The sequence below is a fragment of the Nematostella vectensis genome, chromosome 6 (assembly GCF_932526225.1).
Source record: "Nematostella vectensis chromosome 6, jaNemVect1.1, whole genome shotgun sequence".
NCBI lineage: Eukaryota > Metazoa > Cnidaria > Anthozoa > Actiniaria > Edwardsiidae > Nematostella > Nematostella vectensis.
Genome location: NC_064039.1, coordinates 2652095 through 2662121, shown reverse-complemented (window position 1 = coordinate 2662121; position 10027 = coordinate 2652095). Strand labels below are relative to the sequence as shown.

Here is a 10027-nt window from a genome sequence, read left to right as displayed (position 1 = left end):
CTCGTGTCTTTGTTGTTATCGAAATATCGAGTGCTGCTCTCCTTGCCTAAAGGGTACCCTCTTCTGCAGCTATTGTTCTGATGCGGCGAATAGTTCAATGGGGAGGGAACAAATAGAGAGTTGAAGGCAATTCAGAAGCAGGGCATAATACATGATCGGGCATCCGAGTGGGCGCTGGATATTTGCGATTGTCCATAGCATGACCTTAGCTGGAAATTGTGGGGCCAAGCCTGGAGTGTGTGTGTGTGTGAAGACGAGATAAGCGGACAAATTGCATGATTGGAAATGCCACAGCGTGCGTAGGAATATGAAGAGTCTTTATGGTATCTCTCCATGGAGACCATCATTATTTGCGCTGACGTTTTTTTTCTTATTATGTACATAGCAAAGCAATGACTCATGAGTCACACACTAAGTAAACGCAAGAAATGAACTTGTATTTTCCATGCCCCTGGTTAAACATCCTTTGTATGATCTGGGTTGACAAGTGTCGAAACCCAGGTATCATATGGGAAAATCAAAGGGTCACAAACAGACTAGAAAATCGAAATATTTCAAAATAGATTATGCAATATATAAGATGTATAAGATCAACTTATACATGAAAAAATGCAAAGAATTATGGCAAAAACGTGAATGGAGGAAATTTTAAAGATCAAATTATACATGAAAATGTGTCGAACATTAATTATGTTTTGATTATATCATTTAACGCGGCAGTGTTTATTTTTTAGATATATGGTATTTCGTTTTTACTAATGTTCGGCATGGGAGTTTAAGTCAAAGAAAATATTGACGGTGAATCGAAATAGGACTCGTCAACACTTTAAAAATGAAATACATAGATAGACGAAAATACAATATCACTTCTAACTTCTCGCGAAATAGAAGTTGAACGTAAAAAGTACTTTTACTAGTTCACTTTCTTTTTAGAAATATCTCGTATACACAGTCATAAATATATTTATTCATATATTGGCGGACGACAAACCTATTTCACCCTTATCAGAATAGGAATCTTGCCCCAATCGTATAACAGGATTTAACAGAAGATTTGATTGCAAGGTCAGCATTTTAACTTTGAATACATGCAAGAAATACATATGTTTGTTAAAGCAAGAAGGAATTAAAAGTGATGTTTATCTTTTTACAAACAAATTCAGAGAATCGTGACAACGGCTTTGTTTTGAAGAACTATTTTTTTAATGCAACAATTACCATCAATTATCCCGTCGCATATCGGAAAATTATAAGAGCTGCCCCGGCAAAAAGCGTCCGGAAATTTACAGGCTATTGAGAATAAGAGTAGAGGCTGGAAGGAGACTTAACGCTAGTTATCTAGGTATTGTGAATTCTCATTTCGTTTTTTCTTGGGCCGCCTTGTAATTAGCACTTTGCGCTTTTGCCCTGTGGTGCGCGCCAGGTGAGAGAGGAAGAAAAAACAAGTGGCACGGTCATTGATCGCCCATTCATCCTCATAGAAAAGTACAGTCCTCAGTAAAACTCTCTCAATTAAGCCTTTGGCTTATAGAAGACCGTTGTCAGATGTTGAAATCCTTGTATTTTGCATACTAGTGTTCACCTGTCAACCTTGTTTATAATTCCTTTGCCAATTGTTTGCTCGTTTGATTTGGAAGAAGAAAAAGCGCGTTGTAATATCGTATAAATTAGCTCCTCGCATAAATTAGCTCCGTAGGATCCGCGAGTATAATTTTAGGATACGAGTGGGTTAATCTATTTCTTCTCATCAAAGCCAAAGACCTCTCGGTGATCGACTCACTCGCAATCATTTAAATGGGTGAGTGTTGAAGTAAAGCACTGTGTACTTTTGATTCGAGATGCGTTTTATCGTCGCGGTTTTCTTTGTTTTTCTTAATTTGCTCGTCAACTCACAAGGGCGCACTGATACATTACATAGCTGTGATTCCAACAAACGTGTACAGGACTTAAACGGCGACTTAGTACTCGGCGGGTTGTTTCCCGTCCATGTACTAAAAGCGGTCGGAGATCGGAAAGGTTCTGATTTGAACTATTACGCTATCACTTGGGTGGAAGCGATGCTTTACGCGTTGAACGAGATTCGCCACAACTCATCCATGTTACAAAATTACACACTTGGCTTCGACATCAGAGACTCTTGTAACAAAGTAAGCACGGCATTAGAAGCCTCGCTGGACTTTCTATTAGGCGACACCGCAGGAAAAACATGGAACGCGTCGTGTTTTTGCGAGGGTAGAGGCATGCCACTAGTGGGAGCTGTTATTGGCGGAGCTGCCAGCCCCATATCTTTAAATATCGCTAATGTTCTTTCAGTGAATGACATTCCACAAATTAGTTATTCCTCAACGAGTGTTTTGCTGAGCAACAAAGATGTTTACCCCTCGTTTCTGAGGACTATTCCGTCGGATACGTATCAGGCGAAGGCGATAGCAGATTTACTCGCCGCGTTTCAGTGGGCATACGTCTCAGTGGTCGCCTCCGATGATGCGTACGGAAGGGCAGGCATGGACGCACTCAAAGAAGAACTAAAAAAACGCGATATTTGTCTCGCAATAGACGCTATATTCCACCATGAGATGTATAAGAGTGAGCTACACCAGATCATAACCTCACTAAAGTCAAAGCCGCGCGCCAAGGTGATTGTCTTATGGTGCCAGCGACCGAATGCGATCGGGTTTTTGCAGGTAGCAACGGAGCTACAGCTAACCCAGCGGACTTGGATTGGGACGGAGACATGGGGAGATTCATATCTACTCGAGTCCCTAAGTCAGGATATTGTCGGGGGGCTGGTAGGGGTGGTACCCCATTTGATAAAAAATCCGGGGTTTGAGAGTCACTTATCTGGGTTAAGCCCGGCTAACTCCGAACGTAACCCGTGGATGTTCGAGTATTGGGAACAGGAGTTTAGCTGTCACAAAACGGCAAATGACAGCTACATGCTAAACACTGCTAATTACTTCGTCTACAAAACAAACAGCGACGTTAATGTAACGATTGTTTGCGAAAGGACAAAAGGTAAACCAACAACGGAATTTTTACCGAGGAATAAGTACACAAATGTGATGGACGCGGTGTATTCAGTAGCGTACGCCGTGCAGGCGCTCCTTAAAGAAAACACAAACTCCTCTAAAAAGACCACCATCAGTCCTAAACAACTCCTCGGTTACATAAAGAACACTTCATTCGCAGGACTGTCAGGTTCTGTTGTGTCGTTTGACAAGAATGGAGATCTCAAATATGGCTCATTCTCAATCAAAAGTTTACAAGTGGATGCGTCAAAACCTGCAAAGATGAAGTTCGTCGAGATTGGATCATGGGAGGGTGTCACCGGCGAACTGAAAATCTTTGACGAAGTGAGCTTTAAGTGGAATGGCTGGCGTAATGAGACTCCAGTGTCGCGATGTAACGATATCTGCGCACCTGGTCAGTACCCAGTCAATGGAAGCACACGATGCTGCTGGACATGCGTCCCGTGTCCCGCGGGATTAATCAAGCCATCCCGCGGGCAAGACGGGTGCAAGGGTTGTCCCGAGGGATACGAAGCTAACGAAATGCACACGTCGTGTGTTCAGATAACGGAAGAGTACTTACGCTGGGGAAGCACATCTGGTATTATCGTACTGGTGTTTTCCTCTCTAGGCACGATGCTCAGCATTACTGTGATCACCATCTTCATCAAGCACAGGGAGACGGCCGTCGTCAAGGCATCAAACCGTGAGCTTTCGTTTGTTCATCTCGCTTGCATCCTACTGACGTTCACTTTCCCGTTCTCTCTGGTCGGTCGTCCGTCTCGAGTGCAGTGCGGGGTGTGGCCTTTCGTCTTTGCCGTCGTGTTTTGCCTCGGCACGTCCATCATGCTGCTCAAGACGGACAGACTCTTACGTGTGTTCCGTGCAAAAGCGAGGCTCACATCACGCAGTAATCTATTGACCAATAAGATGCAGTTTTTGACGGCCAGTGCTTTGACGTCATTCCCTGTCGTCATGTCAGCTGTTTGGTTTCTGATTAGCCCACCTGATGTGACAGTAACACAACAGGGCGCGACACGGCGAGTCATGTGTGACAAGAACGTATACACGGTTCAACTAGTCATCTTGGTCTACATTCTCGTGTTGGCGCTCGTGTGCACGTATTTTGCCTACAGGGCACGTACACTCCCGGAAAACTTTAACGAAGCAAAATTTATCGGCTTTGCCATGTTCGCATTTTGCATCTCGTGGTTGTGTTATTTTGCCGCCTCGTATGGGTCAGCGGCAGTGGATCGTGTGCTCATACTCTGTGTGACTATACTGGCCTCTGGGTTCATCGTACTTGGTATGATGTACTTTCCGAAAGTGCAAATTATCGTGTTTTACCCAAGTCGAAACCGGACAGATATCTTCCGAATAAACGCTATGACAATGGCGGCCAACCAAAGGCAATCGCAATCCGGTGGTACCCCACCCCTAGGGACAAGATTGTCGCCATACCCCTCCCCTCTACCCGATAGAAATAACCATTTATCTTTGAGTCCGGCATTGAAAGAAAATCGACGAATGTCAGCTGTGACTCTTGGTGGAAAAATATTTACTACTGAGCTACTTTAAACACCATAACGAACAGAGATGGGCTTGGTCATAATTCTATAGATTCATCATTAGTAGAGATGCTTTTGAGGCCTAGAATTTGACTCTTGATCATAAAGCGCCCCAGCATTAGGCCAATGTTCGTGCACTATTTCAGCTGTGCTCGCAATGCATACTTTGGGGTTCTCGAATACTTGCTATAAAAATGGTACTCGATCTATTGTAAGGCGTTAGAACACGTGAAACTTTAAGAACCAATTGCACCTTACTGGCGCATATAGGCTAGCTTCTTTTTGCACTATAACTCAGGTTAAATCTAGTGTCTGGATGGCCACGGAAACGCGCTTCGCACCATAACTCAGTTTTAAACTTGTGTCAGGGTGTTCACGGTAGCGCGCGTCTCACTATAAGTCAGGTTTAATATAGGGGTCGTCCACGCTAACACGTATTCAAAAGTATCCGGACTCGTTTCGCCGAAAACGCATCACTTGATTCGAGTCCACACTAACACGGATTCAAACGTTTGAAAACGCTGAAAGGTACGGGGTGATGTCATTTTTATGATATGCGCATGCTCAAAGCAGCGGACGCGCCGCACTAATACGGATTCAAACGTTTGAAAACGCTGAAAGGTACGGGGTGATGTCATTTTTATGATATGCGCATGCTCAAAGCAGCGGACGCGCCTGCAATATGACGTCATCGGTTTCATTTTGATATGGATTTGACCGTCCACACACTACGGATCAGTATTGATTCACTTTCAACGGCGTTTTCAAAAGTATCCGGATTCGCTGGATCCAGCGTGCGTGCTAGTGTGGACGGGAGGCCTAAACGTGTCAATACGGATCCAAACGCATCTGTGTGTCTGGATGGCCACGGTAGCGCACGTCAAACTATAACTCAGGTTAAATCTAGTGTCTGGATGGCCACAGTAGCGCGCGTCACACTAAAATTCAGGTTTATTCTAGTGTCTGGATGGCCATGGTAGCGCGAGTCACACTATAACTCAAGTTTAATCTAGTGTCTTGATGGCCACGGTAGCGCGCGTCACACTATAACTCAGGTTTAATCTAGTGTCTGGGTGGCCACGGTAGCGCGCGTCACACTGTAACTCAGGTTAAATCTAGTGTCTTGATGGCCACGGTAGAGCGCGTCACACTATAACTCAGGTTTAATCTAGTGTCTGGCTGGCCACGGTTGCGCGCGTGACACTATAACTCAGGTTTAATCTAGTGTCTGGGTGGCCACGGTAGCGCGCGTCACACTATAACTCAGATTAAATCTAGTGTCTGGGTGGCCACGGTAGCGCACGTCACACTATAACTCAGGTTTAATCTAGTGTCTTGATGGCCACGGTAGCGCGCGTCACACTATAACTCAGGTTTAATCTAGTGTCTGGCTGGCCACGGTTGCGCGCGTGACACTATAACTCAGGTTTAATCTAGTGTCTGGCTGGCCACGGTAGCGCGCGTCACACTATAACTCAGATTAAATCTAGTGTCTGGGTGGCCACGGTAGCGCAAGTCACACTGTAAGTCAGGTTTAATCTAGTGTCTGGCTGGCCACGGTTGCGCGCGTGACACTATAACTCAGGTTTAATCTAGTGTCTGGGTGGCCACGGTAGCGCGCGTCACACTATAACTCAGATTAAATCTAGTGTCTGGGTGGCCACGGTAGCGCACGTCACACTATAACTCAGGTTTAATCTAGTGTCTTGATGGCCACGGTAGCGCGCGTCACACTATAACTCAGGTTTAATCTAGTGTCTTGATGGCCACGGTAGCGCGCGTCACACTATAACTCAGGTTTAATCTAGTGTCTGGGTGGCCACGGTAGCGCGCGTCACACTATAACTCAGGTTTAATCTAGTGTCTGGCTGGCCACGGTTGCGCGCGTTACACTATAACTCAGGTTTAATCTAGTGTCTGGATGGCCACGGTAGCGCGCGTGACACTATAACTCAGGTTTAATCTAGTGTCTGGGTGGCCACGGTAGCGCGCGTCACACTATAACTCAGGTTTAATCTAGTGTCTGGCTGGCCACGGTTGCGCGCGTGACACTATAACTCAGGTTTAATCTAGTGTCTGGGTGGCCACGGTAGCGCGCGTCACACTATAACTCAGATTAAATCTAGTGTCTGGGTGGCCACGGTAGCGCAAGTCACACTGTAAGTCAGGTTTAATCTAGTGTCTGGGTGGCCACGGTAGCGCGAGTCACACTGTAACTCAGGTTTAATTTAGTGTCTTGATGGCGACGATAGCGCGCGTCACACTATAACTTAGGTTTAATCTAGTGTCTGGGTGGCCACGGTAGCGCGCGTCACACTGAAACTCAGATTTAATCTAGTGTCTGGGTGGCCACGGTAGCGCGCGTCACACTATAACTCAGGTCTAATCTAGTGTCTGGGTGGCCACGGTAGCGCGCGTCACACTATAACTCAGGTTTAATCTAGTGTCTGGATGGCCACGGTAGCGCAAGTCACACTGTAACTCAGGTTTAATCTAGTGTCTGGATGGCCACGTTATCGCGCGTCACACTATAACTCAGGTTTAATCTAGTGTCTGGGTGGCCACGGTAGCGCGCGTGACACTATAACTCAGGTTTAATCTAGTGTCTGGGTGGCCACGGTGTCGCAAGTCACACTGGAAGTCAGGTTAAATCTAGTGTTTTGATGGCCACGGTAGCGCGCGTCACACTATAACTCAGGTTTAATCTAGTGTCTTGATGGCCACGATAGCGCGCGTCACACTATAACTCAGGTTTAATCTAGTGTCTGGATGGCCACGGTAGCGCGAGTCACACTATAACTCAGGTTTAATCTAGTGTCTGGGTGGCCACGGTAGCGCGCGTCACACTATAACTCAGGTTTAATCTAGTGTCTTGATGGCCACGGTAGCGCGCGTCACACTGTTACTCGGGTTTAATCTAGTGTCTGGGTGGCCACGGTAGCGCGAGTCACACTGTAACTCAGGTTAAATCTAGTGTCTTGATGGCCACGGTAGCGCGCGTCACACTATAACTCAGGTTTAATCTAGTGTCTTGATGGCCACGGTAGCGCGCGTGACACTACAACTCAGGTTTAATGTAGTGTCTGGATGGCCACGGAAGCGCGAGTCACACTATAACTTAGGTTTAAAAATCTAGTGTCTGGGTGGCCACGGTAGCGCGAGTCACACTGTAACTCAGGTTTGATCTAGTGTCTGGGTGGCCACGGTAGCGCGCGTCACACCATAACTCAGGTTTAATCTGGCGTCTGGGTGGCCACGGTAGCGCGAGTCGCACTGTAACTCAGGTTTAATCTAGTGTCTTGATGACCACGGTAGCGCGAATCGCACTGTTACTCGGGTTGAGGTTGAGTATAGTTCCTGCGGTGTATGATGGTGTTTCCTTTACTTGGAGATAAGCCGCGAGAAAGGACTGGGTCCAGGACGAGCTCATATATGGTTATAATTCTGCATTCACATCACGGGTGACCCAAGTTCAAAGAGTTTCAGCCAATCGCGAAGCTACTTGATAACAATGCCCAAAAGCGAATCCCCGCGTGGTTCGGGAATTCGGAATTGCGCTCGGATTTGGTCGGATTCGGGTCGTGAGAGTTCGTATCTAGTCACCAGGCAGCCTCGTCCAGGGAGTCCATTTTAAATTGTGCCAGTTGTGAGGGCCAAGAATATATTTATTGCCATTTACATAGTGTTTTGGTGGATTTCTAGCTTTATGCTGAGGCTCTTTTGGGTTTTGGTTGTAGAAGAATGACCATTCTACGAGGGCGGCGTGCTCATTTGCGGATTAAAACCAAACTTTGTTAGAAAATCCGTTGATTTCTACCCTCTAAACACCCCTATAAGCCTGGATAACCCAAGGGTCTTGATGGGGGGCGGGGGAGGGGAGGGAGGTGGGGGCTGAATGTCGGTTGTCCGTTAAAACTTTTATAATCTGTCGGTAGTCGGTGAGAATTATCGGTATTTGTCGGTAAATCTACATTATTATTCGCTTTTGTACCAGATACAGATTGACAGAAAAGTTGGGTAATTCTTGGTGTTACACAGAGCTTTGTTTTTGGTGCTCAAGGCCTTTGTACTCTATTTCATTGTCTCGTTCTAAGGTCTTTATTTTTGGCTTTTGTTCCATTGTGTTTTAGTTGCTGGTGCTCCGTAACACCAAGAAACTACCAAAGTTATGCAACAGGAAATACATAGTGCAGACTCTAAAACGGCTGAATTTGTAGATTGACGATAAAAGTAAAGTGTAAAAATACGGGAAATAATTAAATGTCGGTAGTCGGCAAATATTTTTTGTTGCTAGTTACTAGATTTTTTCATGTTTTGTCGGTAGTCGGTTACTTCTTCGGCCGTTTGTCGCTAGTCGGTTAACCCCATCCAGACCGATCTCTCGACTATCTCGTGGAATCCAGTCAAACGCTAGAGTATCCTTAAAACAAAAGGCTTAATTTTTTTTTGTATTTGTTAACCCATTGACCCCTCAACCGGCCTATACCGGCCGTGAGAATTATCCACAAAAAAAATTCATGTGTAGTTCCCGAAAATATCCATCTCCCCCTATTGAGGGGTGTCGGAGGTATGACCCCCCCCCCCCCCCCCCCCCACCCCTCTGGAATTCCAAACCCTCTGGAAAAAAATTCAAACAGTAACTGTTAAGCAAAAAGGGCATTTTACCCCCCCCCCCCTCCCCTCTGGAAATTCCTTGGCGTTTGAACCCCCCAATGGGGGGGGGGGGGGGGGGGAAGGTATGGATATTTTCTGGAACTACACAATGAGATCAAGGTACTGAGGCATCAGTCTAAGGGATAAATGGTATTGAAAATCTAAATCCAACCAAGATGATAGCAACAACTCTTCAGAAAAATAATAGCTCAGGTTTTATAAGACCTTCTCTGCAAATCGCTAAAAATATATAATAAGAGATCAGCAAACAGAGTCCATCCACGGGAATCATGTGTGTTTTGTTAATTATTCGGCAGTGAGAGTGAGGGGAGAATAACCCTTGAGTCATATTTAGAACACTTAGTTTCCTATTATCTCCAGTACTACAACCGCTCATTACCCATTCTTGCGTTCGCTAATGGCTCTAAATTTGGATTTTGCGATGTCGAAAGTAATAAAATTCAGCAAATAAGTCGCCCTTTATAATAGCCCGAAGTCAGTCCTAGAGGCAAAACTGCTATTAATTCTTGATGTTCACTAATAACAATAATCCCCTTTCGGTTGAAGTAAATTCTTCATGTAGTATATAAAATAGAATACTGAGGTCTGCTTGCTTCCGCAAGGTTTTAAGGCAGCTTTTAAGAAAGTTTTATCGAGCCATAAGCGCTTATATCGAGAACACCAAGTTTATAGACTTATCAACTGAATTAAAGTTGTCGCATTTTTCGAGGACTGATGTTAATGATATACGTTTCTCTAAGAGTGATAATGCTTGTGTTGCGGCGAAGCTCTGAAACG

At 45.3% G+C, this 10027-nt stretch overlaps 1 protein-coding gene across 1 annotated transcript; it reads left to right on the top strand.

The window, feature by feature from the left end:
• Window positions 1-1532: 1532 nt before the first annotated feature.
• Window positions 1533-8248, top strand: LOC5514586 (extracellular calcium-sensing receptor). The gene has a single exon (XM_001634759.3). It carries the CDS (start codon window positions 1839-1841, stop codon window positions 4584-4586), a length of 2748 nt encoding a protein of 915 aa, XP_001634809.2. The 5' UTR covers window positions 1533-1838; the 3' UTR covers window positions 4587-8248.
• Window positions 8249-10027: the final 1779 nt, after the last annotated feature.